This window comes from Hipposideros armiger, unplaced genomic scaffold, assembly GCF_001890085.2.
Source record: "Hipposideros armiger isolate ML-2016 unplaced genomic scaffold, ASM189008v1 scaffold_344, whole genome shotgun sequence".
Taxonomy (NCBI): domain Eukaryota; kingdom Metazoa; phylum Chordata; class Mammalia; order Chiroptera; family Hipposideridae; genus Hipposideros; species Hipposideros armiger.
The window spans coordinates 781,275-794,827 of NW_017731694.1; the positions used below are offsets into that span (position 1 = coordinate 781,275).

General features: G+C 39.8%; 1 protein-coding gene across 1 annotated transcript in view; it reads left to right on the top strand.

The window, feature by feature from the left end:
- The first annotated feature begins 2,028 nt into the window (after positions 1–2,028).
- CLRN1 (clarin 1) overlaps positions 2,029–13,553 on the top strand; it is a 37,222-nt gene continuing 25,697 nt past the window's right edge. Inside the window, exon 1 of the mRNA XM_019661309.1 lies at positions 2,029–2,407. Within this exon, the coding sequence (XP_019516854.1) occupies positions 2,155–2,407 (253 nt within the window). The 5' untranslated portion in view covers positions 2,029–2,154. The remainder of the gene's footprint in view (positions 2,408–13,553) is intronic.

Genomic DNA, 13,553 nt, shown 5'->3' on the forward strand with positions numbered 1-13,553 from the left:
ATCCTTTCTGTATTAATAATATTGATTAAGTTGTAGGTCATTTCTGCTCCCATGCTTGGAAATGTTCTGTCTCTTCCAATTACAGAATATATTGATTTAATTAGCAGAACTCTCCTTAGACATCTTAAACTAAGGCTTCTGGAATGGGTGTGGCATGCGTACCCCCAGAAAAACACTTACTGTGGGCACTGGTGCCCCCTTGTTTTGCTAATGGACATTGATGGCAATTATTCTAAATCCAGTGGAGAGTTCCTGGGGAGCCCAAATAACCTGTGATTAGTTGTTTATTGCGTGTGTCAAGTTATATGAACCAAAAAGACATATCGTAAACCTAATTTTGAGTGCCTCTTGAATCTTGTGTCTACCCCATTCTTCAGGGGCCTTGGTTTATATTGCACACCTCCTCTCCTAAAGAGACATTGGCATTCTTGTCAGTTCTATGCATAGCTGTTTACCTTTAACAAGACAGCCCCTGGCAACTACTAAGAGAGAATAGTTGTGCCAGAAAGTCCAAGTCTGTACATTAAAGTTCCCTCAAAGTACACACAACCTAGAGACTCATCTGTGCTGACAACAGTGTGAAATAAATCTTCATTTATTCATTTCTTTTAAGCTGCCACGCTGAAAGGTACATCAAAAGAATAGTGGGTTACTCTGTCCTTGTTACCCCCAGTTCAACCCAACCCAAACTGAAAAGCTTGTCATCTCTTCAAGGTCAAGGGCTGCATATAATAGCATACAAACTTCATAATTAGAAGACCTGGGTTTGAATTCAGCCCCTACTGCTTTCTTGGGCAAGTTGCTTGATCTCTCTGAGCCTCAGCTTCTTTGTCTTTAAAATGGGGATACCATCACCCGCTTCACCGCCACCACCATCATCATCTTCATCATTACTTCATATGGTAATTGTGAGAATTAAATAAGAATTCGGGTAAAATACTTAGCAAGTGCCAGACATACTCAGTTCTTACTAAAAGTTAAGAACTCTTTGTAGGTCAGAGCCTAGTACAATAGTTGTACAACAGATATTCAGTAAACACAGACACACAGACACACACACAGACACACACACACACACACAGACACACACACGGAGGAAGCTCATTGGAAATGCAGAATGAAAAAGCTGTCACTAATTCTGAACTTTCGTTTTCAGATCTTGACAATTTAACCAAACTCCCTTTGCTCCTTAATCTTGCTCATGACTTTGTCTCTTGTCTCTTGTCCCCCTAACCTGTTACCTCGTCTGGGACCCTGCTTTACTGTGGCAAATTCTTAGAGCTTTCTATCTGACCACAGTCCCTTCTTCCCATGACAACGCCTCTATCATCTTTCTAGATCCTGGTACCTCTTGAACCCAGAACCACATTTCCTTGGAAGTAGCCACATGTTTTAAAGGGAAACATTTAGAAATCTAGATATTTGCACCTGCATCTCCATAGTTTCATTTACCAGGAAAAATTTGAATCAAATTCTGTATTGATACATTGGTTCTAAAGCATGGATCTAGGGGAAACGAAGTTAGAAAGACAAGCCCTGGTGCCCGATCTAAGGCACTTCATATCCATGCAGTACCCAATTGAGTCTCATATTTTGTCCTGATACAATTAAAAGTTTTCAAAATCAGTTAATACCAATAAATAGACATTTTTTTCTACCTCCACCAAAAAAAACCAAAAAACAAAAAACCCCACAAAAATAAAAACACATCAATAAATGAGCTTCTCAAGTTGCTGAGAATTTACCATAGGAGCCAAGTCTGATTCTGAAAGTTTCGACGCATCCAATCAGACAAAAGGCTGAGAAAAGGGGAGGCATTTATCAAGTTACACAGAGGGCTCCATCTGTTATCTTAGACCTTTGTTACCAAGTGACACAAGAGGAGATACTCAAGGCAGTTTGAAAGAGTTTTATTTTACAGATTGTTAGTCCAAAGATTTCAAATTAGAGAGAAATAGAAGCAGAAGAAGCTTTCTCCCCGACATCCTACTGACACCTAACCTGGCCAGAACCTCCGTCAGTGGTGGACTTGCCTTTTCAGCTGGGATCTGTCCATTTGGCGTCTATAATAAATGCAGTCAAGGGGCAGTCGCTTCTCGACACTCCCACAGGTCTTGTTTTTGAACATCACCCTCACAAAAGCCATTTCTCATCATGCCAAACCAACAGAAGAAAGTCATTTTTTGCACGGCCGGGTTGTTAAGCTTCGTGTGTGCCCTCGGAGTGGTGACAGCCCTGGGGACACCCTTGTGGATCAAGGCCACTTTCTTCTGCAAAACGGCGGCTCTGCTCGTCAATGCCTCAGGCCAGGAGCTGGATAAGTTCATGGGTGAGATGCAGTACGGGCTTTTCCATGGAGAGGGCGTGAGGCAGTGTGGATTAGGGGCAAGGCCCTTTCAGTTCTCATGTAAGTAACAGCCGCATTGCAATTACCTAATACTTGAGGCACACTTGTTGCATGGAATTATTTTTAAGAGTCTTGCCCTGTCTAATGCAGGATTTTTAAAATAGCTGTGAACCATTTGAAATACCTCTGACTCTTCTGAGCAATCTCTTCTTCCTAATTTTTATGATTTTGTGTTTATATTATTAATTATTTCATCCTTGCTATTAATATTATGACAGCATATAGTTAACGAGTTGGTACAAACTTCTTGAAAAGATGAGCAATTAAAATTCTTCTTAAATATTAACATTTGTGTAAGAAATTAGGGGGTCTTTTTAAAAAGGGAGGGACTTAGAGAAATAGGAAAGCTGTAAGACATGGTTTTCCTTTGGTTTTTAAAAAATGGTCACCGTTGTGGGCTCCATAACCAGCCCTCGCTGCTTTTCCACCTTGCTCGTGACTTTGTTTCAGCTCTGCTTCCCTCTTTTCCTCACTAGGACCTTTCCAGATGAGAAGTATTCTTTCTTGTTTCAAACCAATTTGGAATCACTTAGCTATAGCAAGTGAAAACCATCAGTTGTGCTAACTGGGAAAGAAATAGTTGCCTATTTAGTACAGAAAATTTGCAACTCATTGACCTGCAAATCAGGTAGAGAATGTGAGACAGTTTTCCTGTTGCGATTTTTGTGAAATGAAGTGTTATATGCAGTATTTATAACCTGTTTATCTTAAGGGAAGAATTTTTTAAAAATTACCATGTGAATAGGCAACTCATTAAATGAAAATTAATAAGCAGTCATTTGTTATATCTCTCACAACACACATTCAGAAATTATTATTATTATTTCAAAAGGGCTGGTTTGGAACAATCTTACGAAGACACAGCCAGTAAATTAGTGCATAAATCACTCTTCAGGAAAGGAGGTTACCAATTGAGGCATTTAAAATGAATTATTATTTTGCCTGGGTATTTTTTTCTCTAGCATAGGTAGAAGGCTAAATTAATTGAATTTATTATTAACATAAGCAATGTCTAATTAAATTTCAATGCTGGCCTATTTATATTTCTGCAACATTCCTTATATCTTCTTAGCAGTCATTGGACACCAAACTTTCAACTCACATAATAAGTTCATAAGTGTTATGATTTTTCAGAGGATGCCAGAAATTCACCAAGAATTAGTCTTTAGCTTTTCAAGAAATTATCATCCACTAGATTTGATGAAGTGGATACCAACTCTTTTTTGCTGAATGGTTTTAGTTTATTAAGGTAATGCAGCTATTAGAGTTGCTTAGCTTTCGCTGGGGCGAGGGTATGGGAGTGGGTGGAGAACAAAGCAGAATATCACATGATTTGCAACTGTATTAAAAAATAAAAAAGATGAATGAAAGGATTTAGCCATAAGTCACTGGCATCTAAAGCATGAGTAAAGCTTCGCACAAATGAATTTAGACAAAAGCAGGGAGCATACAGTGAATCAGCTGGAGCCTTTGCATTTTCTACAGTGAAATGGAGATAAACTTCACTCATAAGGGATGGCCTAACCCTGTCTTCTCAATAATGGCTCCCTTCAAGCAAAATCCAAAGCCTCCAAAAAGCTCTGAGTGGATGATTCTTTTCTGTTTCTTCCAGAGTCCAATTTATAATTAGAGTTCAACTTATTTCCCAGAACTTCCCTATTTTTTATTGTCCCTTTAGAAAGTTATTATGCAAACGTTTGGATTTGCAGAAGCTTTCCAGTATAAAAGGAATGCAAAAGGTAACTCATTGAAGTATCAGTCACGTCGTGGCCGTTTTTCTCCATGTTGTCACGTTGTCTTCAGTTAATATGAATTTATATTTCAATTCTGCTGGATTGCTAAATGCTGCCTCACTTACCAAACTTTTCATTTATATCAGCATTGGCTCACAGAACTATAACGTAGCCATAAACACAAGGCACATATGTAATTTTAAATGTCTTAGTAGCCATATTAGAAAGAAAAGTAAAAAGAAATAAGTGAAATTGATTTTAATGGCATATTTCCTTTAACCCAAGATATCCAGAATACTGTTATTTTAACTATATATAAATATATTTATATATATATTTATATTTATAAAAAGTATTGAGATATTTTACATTCTTTGGGGGGGGCTGCTAAGTCTTTGAACTCTGCTGTGTATTTTGTAGCTACAGCTTGTCTCAGTTCAGACTAACCACATTTCAAGTCATTTCAATGTGGCTAATAGTTATCAGACTGGACAGTGCCAATTTAGATGGAGATTGACTCTGAATAAAGCGTCCATATTCTAAATGAATTTTTGCTTGGTTATCTATACAAGCTTATGTGTCTTATTTTTATGTGCAATGTAGGTGTCACTTTTAAAACCCATAGATATGTAGTGTAACATGAGGACGAAGAATGGATCAGAAAAATAGTTAGGTGATGTTGTCATTTTTGTTCCTATTGAATGTTCCCTATTGACTACTCTATCTCTTTTAATTATAACAAGAATCTTCCCTGCCAGCATGCACCATTATGCTGGGAAAACTTCTGCCTCGTTTACTCTGGCTGGTTCTCATCCATTTATGGGTCAGTGGTTCATTTTCTAGAGGTCACTGGCATTCATACCAAGCACACAATTTCATTCATTATAATGAAGAGCTGTTTTCCTTGCAAGGCAACATAACTGGTGGGCTTAATTTTTCCTGATATGTCACCTGTAAAATTTTAATGATGATGTTTAAACTCTAAATGTGCCATAAAGACAAAAACTGCTAGTTTTGCACTCAGTGTGTGTGTGTGGGGGCAGGTTTCTGTTGTGGTGGTTTGAAACACTGCAGAGCATCATCAAAATATGATACCCAAGAATCAATGGTATCAGTCATTCCTAGATATGCTGATCTATTCATTGCCAAGACATTCAATGAACTGATAAAAACATATGGAATCTTTTTTTTTTTGAAATGTGAAAAATAAAAATGAACCAATCATGTATCACAGCTTGCAACTTTAGTCTTACTTTAAAAAGCATTTTAATTTGGACCTTATGATTGAAAATTAGTAAAAAGCTTAACAGAGATTTAGCTTATTTCATATTTTAGAAAAGCAGAGTCTGTTTACCAAATAAAGCATGTGATCCAGATTGCAGAGGGGCTGTTGAAACTACTTTTGTGAGCAAGCAGGTGGCTTCTCAAACAGATTTGGGGGTAGATGAGTTGGGATTCGAGATCTCTGTGACCTCTGACACTCTTGTCTCCACGATCTTCTGCAAGTGAGACTCCTGTCTCCTGCTAACCCTACCTGCCCCAGGTGATCTACTGGTCACCATCCTGCACACCTGCACCTCTCCTGTCATCCCGCAAAGTCATAGCAGAGCTGGAAAGGCCTCTGGTCAACCCTCTTCTGCTAACAGTGCCTGTCTCTTCTCCTTTCTTAGTGTGTGGCCGGTGTGGAAGCAGGCATGATGGGGGTGGAAGGGAAACCTGTGCAGCTCACCTGGGAAGACTACTGGTGGGAGGGATGGGGCAAGGAAGCCGCTTGCACCATTTCACCTAGCACGCATGCGCCCTCCTGCCGTGTTGCTGCGGGGGGCGGGGAGGGGGGGGAGGGTGTCCCAGGGGGGGAGGGCGTCCCATTGCCTGGTCTCACCCTTTAAAACAGTTCGGCAAATAGAGATTTTGTTTTGGAAATCTCTGGAAAAAAGTTATTAGTGGGAGAGACAAGAGAAATGTTCAAGAAGCACCAGTGTGAAGGAAAATTTCTCAGTTTCTCTCAGTCAAATAATTTTTTTTCCTCTGTCATTCCCAGACTTTGATGTTCGCTCTATTATTTCAAATCACCTTGTATTACAAGTATTTGACAATACGTATTTCTTTGCAAGGAGATCCTGAGCACTCTCTCCAACCAGATCTAGCTGAGTTCACGTCCCAAAGAGATACTTAGTAAATGTTTGGTAAACTGTCCCTATTAGTGAGATTAAGCAGCGGAGGACTGAGGCGGGTGTCTGCCACTCACTAGGGGATTTAGACCTTGAGCAAATCACATCACTTCATTGGTTTTCAGCTCTTGTATCTGTAAAATGGGAAGTAAAACTAGGTGATTTCCAACACCTCTTCCAGTTCAAACTCTCTGATCTGAGGGTCTGGCTGTTCTAGGAAAAGTCCTTCCAGCTTTAAAACTGTGTGACCTATCTAGTCTCAGTCTTATAAAGCCTCTGCTGACTGATTTCAGCCCATCATCAGAAATGGTGAGTTTTGGTTGCCTCAAAGCTTGTGATTCTTAAAGTATTCTGAAATATCTACCATTTGTCAGGGCCTACATGAAATTTCATTATCAAAGTGAATGCTTCTTTTCTTCCTGTCTGTCATAACCTTTCATTTTTTGTGTAGAAAATTGCAGGTTAAAGAGGTAGAAAATAAATGAGGTGCTTTGGAAATCTAGGGAGATGGGTTAATGGGTTCCAAGAACAGAAGCAGCCATAAACACTCATTATAGAAGGTATTACTAAGAAAAAAAAAAAAAAAAAAAAAAAGGAAGATCAAAAGACAAGCTGAACTTCTACTTCTTCCAACTTTTCTCTTTCTCCATTTTTCCAAGAAACGCCTCACCCATCCTCACTAAAAAAATTCCTCTTTCCAGAATCTGATTTCTTAAACATAGTGGTGAGAATTTAGGAATGACCAGTATGTTTGACACTTCAAAGGTATTCTTTCCCCAAAGGAAGTACTTAAGTAGAAATTATCCTTGAATTGGTGAGAAATATGGGGAAAATGCTTTTGAGGAAAGGAACTTCTGATTCTCCTTTCGAAATAAAGGAAAAGAACCTTTATTTCTCCCTCCTTCCTAAAAACTACCTCCAATATCCCTACCAGAAAAAAAAATATTCCACAGAATCAGCCTTGAGAATTATAATTTTGCACCTGTGTACACATACAGACACACACACACACACATACACACACACACACACACACACCTATCTTTCTTCCTTTTAAATTATCCTCCACTTCAAAACATCCAGAAGGCAAATGATTAAAATGGCAGTAGCAAGTCCTTACATATCACTCTAAATGTAAATGGTTGAATTTACCCATCCAGAGGCAGAGTGGCTGGATGCTTAAATTGCCCTCCACCCTGACAGCCACTAGAGTGGCTGAACTGGGCTTCCCTGAGACAGGAAGTGGAGGCTGACAGAGTTGCTCCTGAAGCTGCCTGGAGGTCCTAAGTGGAACTTCTGGCACTAACCCCTGCTCTGGCAGCTTTACCTTTTGGAGAACGACTCCAAAATTGTTCTTACAATTTGCTGCTCTGTTTTCTCTTCTAATCTCTGAGGGTGACTTGTCTTCTCCAGGGACGTTCAACAACCCAGAAGAAAAAATATTTATTTCAGCTGCCCAGTTATTGCGTGCCTTATAAGTGCCAGTTATTTTGCATATAATATCTCCAACCCTTACACAGAGGTGTTAGGATACTCTTCCTCTTGAACCAATATAGAAATTGGAAACTCAGAGAGATCCCGAAAAATTTCCCAAAGTCATAGAGCTAGTAGGAGCAGACCTGGGACTGAAATTCAGAGGCATATGACAGATCAAGCTTATTCTCTGCCACATTCTGTCTCCTTACAATATGCAAAAGGGATACAAAAAGATGAAGAAAAACGTAAGAGTAGCCTTCAGTTTCACCCTCTATTTAAAAAATGATGTTGGCACTTCACCAGAGCTAGTTTTCATATATCTATGTGATGCTGTTTGGCTTTAAGACTTGACAATCATTCATTGTCTCTTGTGTTCATATTTCAGTGAAAATAGTCAAGCCAAGCCTGTTTAATAATCTAGGTTGAGCAGGTCACACGCTTACTGTTAATCTTTTGGTTTCTTAATCATATTATCATGATACTGACTATTTTAAAGACAGAGATACCTGATTGCATATGTGGTTAGCTGACTGAAGATCACTGTCAATGAAAATCTTCATGGTACAATCTTTGAAGTCAGTTGCTTTGACTACAACAATTATTTCACCACAGCAGTTACCAAAATGACAGGCTCTTTCCAGGGGTGACATGAAAAGTTTCAACACAGGGGCAGGGACAAAAAGAAGAGCAGGTATTTATCATTTGATTCACTGTCAAACTTTTCCCAAAAAATTTTATTAAGAGCCAGTGAAGAATTTGAGCATAAATTAAAATCTGATTTTTTTTTTAAAAAGGAAGAATAGCAGCTCATTTTTATCTCTCAACTATATCAAGGATTTTATAAAGTTAAAGGCACATTTTTAGAAACAAAACTAATTTACATTAAACAATGACAAATTTGCCATTCATCTAGTCATGCTGCTAAACATGGTTGTGGTACGATACAGCTTTATTACAGGTATGATAGAACTGACTAATAGCAAACTGTACCTGGCAGACTAATTTATGTAGGATTCATATTTCGCTCACTCCCAGCATGTTATAACTATGGCAAAGCCATTCTCGGGAGTTATTACCCCAACATAATCATACCCTGTGGATTAGGAGCAGTTAAATGGACTCTGTTATCAGAGACACATATGTGCCAAAGCAGCTGTCATCCCTAAGCCACTGTGGGTGATTAAGACTCATTGATGGGGCTGCCTCCAAACAGGCTTGAGTCGGGTAGAAACACTTCAGCTGAGAAAAAATTCAGGCGAGGTAGTGAGAAAATTTTATTTTAAATGGTTCTATCATACCATCAAGTCTCCTCCTTTTAAGTGCTGGGGTCATGGATTTCATTCTCCCTGACCATACAGCCATTAGAAGTCTGGCTCAATACCTGGGTGTGAGATTATGGCGATATTAAAGGAGATGAATGCACTGAGCTTATGTCAGGGAATGTCTTTTACTGGATTTTCATAATGACTGGCTGCAGATGGGCTGAGGGAAAAGTCAGATCAAGAGCATTTCTGTAAGAAGAAAGAAATCTTCCCTCTTATTCCCTTTCAAGAAAATGAATAGCTGAGCACCAAGGGGCCAAATACAACTTTTTTTACATGCCTTTATGTGAAGAAGGACCAGTTGAGCAGGAAAACAGGACCTCTGAAGCTACCATTATGGCTTTAATCTAGGAAGCACTTGATGATCCATTGCTGACATCATTATCAGAGGCTGCCATCATTCTGAGAGCTTCACAGATGGTAGTACCTGCATTTTACATCTGGCCAGATGAAGGGGAAAAGGGTTGATGAGACCCAAACCATTAGACCAGTGGTCCGTAACCCTGGCTGTGCTTTAGAATTACCCAGGGAGTCTTTCAAATTACAGATGTCAAGGCTCCATCCCAGACCAACTGAATCAGGCTTTCTGCAGGAGGGGCCTGAGCACTGGAAAGGTCTGGAAGATCCCTGGATGATTTTAAGGTGCAGCCAAAGTTCAGAGCTACTGAGGTAGATGATGTCATGACAGGTTAAATCATGTGCGGTCAACAGTCAGGACCCCTTAATGTTAGGGATGAGGCGGAACCACAGAAGGAAGGTGAGGGAGGGGTGGGGGAAGAAGCAGGATTCAGCACTATTTCCACACAGTTAGGGGGTTCCCTGGTCAGACTCAAGTAGGGATCCTTGGTTTTCCTTCCTTTAGCTGTTCCGTGAAGGGTCTCACACTTTATCCACACTCACCTGGCCCCAGAGGGAATGAGGGCTCTAATTAATGAGTTTGCAATAAGAAATTGATCATACTTGGCTCTCAGCTTCCCCTCTTTCCACATCTTCCCACCAGCGACAGGAGCCTCCTCTCCACCTGGTCAGGGCAAAAGAGCTGCTCTGCCCTGGAGGGGAGGCCTTCAGGGTCCAGCCCTGCCTGTGACCGGGTAGTGGAGGCTGTCTAAGTCAGCAGAACTTGGAGGATGATGTAAGCCATGATCTCCAGCTAATTATCAGAAGTAAAGCTGACGTTCTGCCCTCCATATGCCTGTTGCCTGTGGAAGGGCTCTGTTCCTTCCAAGGAGACTACCAGGGATCCTCTCAGAGGTGTGCCATCAGCCCAAATGTTATTTGAGACAAACCATTACAGAGAATGTCCAAGGAACTGCACAAGGGTAATAGAAACAAGAGTGAGAACAATGTATCAGATGCTGAGGAAAATGTGTGACAGGTATCAAATAGGTAATTAACTACAAATCCAAAGCTCCTAGATTATTTGCAGCAATAGTCACCCAACTACTTAGGAAAAAAAAAATCTGAGCTATGAGATAGAAAGTTCTCCTGAATTCCATGTACTCTATGGACCTCCATGGGGGTATTTTGGTTCCAATGTATAGATATGTGCTCTGACCACCTGTGGGCCAAGTAACTCCTACCCACCCTCAATGATGGTCCTGAGACTTGAAAATGCAGACATTTTCCCCTCACCGTGTTCTTACACCTCCCACTCCTCTCAATGGGAATACAACTCCCCTGCCATTCTCATCATGGTAAAAAAATATTTAGGCAATTAAAATTTACAAAGAGCTTCCACATAAATGATCTCACTTATATCTCTCAAAAGCTTTATGATTTATTTCTATTACCATCCACATTTACAGATAAGGCATACAGAGGCCCACATGAGTAGTAAATCGCAAAACCAGATTAATTCCAAACTCTCCTAACTCCAAAAGTTGTGCTTTTTCCAACCTGCCATGTTGCTTTTCAGTTAATATCTGGCTATTTGTCTCCCTCCCCACAAGTTCCTCCAATCTTCTTGCTTTGGTGGTGCATGATATTCCAACCACCTAATACTCTTTGTTAATTATAGGTTTAGGTTGGCCTTACTGGTTCCTATTTTAAGAATTGTAAGATAAAAGGTATGACTGTTCAAGTGGAATCAGTAATATATAAAATGAGAACAAAATTTCAGGGTAAAATATAACAGAAGAACCCAGCAGAGAGAACTAAAATAAATTTTAAGGCAACTGAAATGAAAGCCATACATATAGAGATAACAAATAAAACATGGATTAATGGCAAGCAATAAAGGAATATACTTAGCAATTAGTAAAAACAAATAGTTTTTTTATCTTATTCTTATTACCCTCCAATGATATATTGAAAACATCATGACTTTGCATGTAAGACACAAATTCTTTGTAAGTTAAAGAGTATATATGCCCCCCAACAACAACAAAAAGATTACTGGGTGCTCATTACATGCCTAAGCATTTTTCTAGACTCTGAGAATGTGAAGGGAATGAGATAGGGTACTTGTTCACAAACAACTCAGAATCTAACGGAAGTGTTTTTCTTTTCTTTTTTATTTCTTCTAGAGCACTAAATTATTTTGCCCATATGTATATATTACTTAGCAGTTTCCAAAAATGTTCCTAAATTATTACCCAACTAGAGGATAAACTTTTATATTTATTTCTTTTTAATTTTATTTATTTATTTTCAATGACAGAAGACATTCCATATTATATTGGTTTCAGGTGTACAGCATAGTAGTTAGGCATTTATGAGTATATAACTTACAAAGTCATCCCTGTGACTAGTCTAGTACCCACTTGACATAATCTGCAGTTATTATAATATTATTGACTATATTCCCTATGCTGTACTTAACATCTTGATGGCTATTTTAAAACTGCCAATTTGTACTTCTAAATCCCTTCATCTTTTTCACCCTGCCCTTCAACGTCCCTCCCACCTGGAAACCATCAGTTTGTTCTCTGTAACTACGCATTTGTTTCTAGCAGAAGTGTTCCTAAATAACCAACCACTTGTAAGAATTACACAGGCACATCTGTCAGAATGGGGTAGGTAGGTTATGTTTTAATAACAAGTCCAAATGTCACAGATTTAAATCAACAAAGAGTTGCTTTTTTGCTCATGGTACATTTTCTTCAGAGATCAGCTGTGGGTCCAGTCCAGGGTGAGATTACCATCTGACAGGTTGCTAGTTGTAATAGAGAGAAAAGAGTTGTGGAAATTTTCACACTGGCAACTAAGTTCTCTCAAGAGACCCAGAACTGACACAGGCCACTTCCACTCATATTTTATTGGCCAAGGCCTATTACATGGCCACGCCTAACTTCAGAGGGGCCAAGATATACAATGTTACCATGAGCCAAGATGGGGAAGAACCAGAAGCATAGGTGGTTGAATAGTACTAATTACTATCACAATTATTGTATTTGTTCAGAAAGCTCCAAGAAGAAGAGTTACTCTCTATTTCAAGGCAAAAGGAAATCAGAGAAAAGTTCTTATAGATAAGTTCACTAGATTTCACTAAAGGACATTGAAGAAGCCACTCTAAGCAAAGGAACAGCATGAGCAAAGATATGAAGAGTCTATTGTGGTCAGAGTACAGAGTATGTGTGAGAGAAGAGAGGAGGAGGAATAGGGCGGGAGAGGAAGGCAGAGACCAGAATGTGAGAGACTATGTTTGCTGTACTGAAGCAGTTAATTTTATCTTGTAGGCAATGGGAAGCCATTTAAGGATGTTAAGTAGTATGTGGGACAGGACAGAAGATGGATTGGAAGAAGACCCAAAGAGCGGTGGGGAGGCCAGTCAGGAGGTTCCTCCAGTATTTGAGGTCCCAAACCAAAACATTGTCTGAGGGATGAAAAGGAGGGGAAATATTTTCCAAATAGTCAGAAGCAAAAATTAACAGAACTCGATGACAGGATAAATCCCAGATTTCTGCTGGACAAGTTAGCTCTCATAATTCATCAAGCTAAGAAATAAAGAAGGAGAATGTTTGGAGGGAAGATGACATTATTTTTGGTTATGTTTAATGAGGTTCCACTTATGGGCCAGCAACAAGAGATGGCCATTCGTCAGGCAGATTTGGAGGTCATGAGAGGGGCCTGGAGTAGGGCTAGAGAGGAGGGATCAGTCATTAGAGGAGGTAGAAGGAGCTGTCACTGAAGATGAGGTTCCCCAGGGAGAGGAATCGAATGAGAAGGTGGACAGGATGAGTTCTAGGAAACGGTATGTATGCGGAGAGGAGGAGGGACTTGCAAAGGAGACTGAGAGGGGAGGCCCAGGGAGCTGGCAGGGAACGGCGGAGGAAACCACAGGAGGAGAACCCTTCAACAGGGAAGTAATAGCCAATCATCCTAAACACCACAGAGATGTCAAATGATAGACAATGAAAACAGTCCTTTGAATTTCACACCAGAAGGTCCCTAGGAACCTTTTCTAAAGCAATCTCGATGGAGTGGTGGGGAAGGGGGGGGGGGG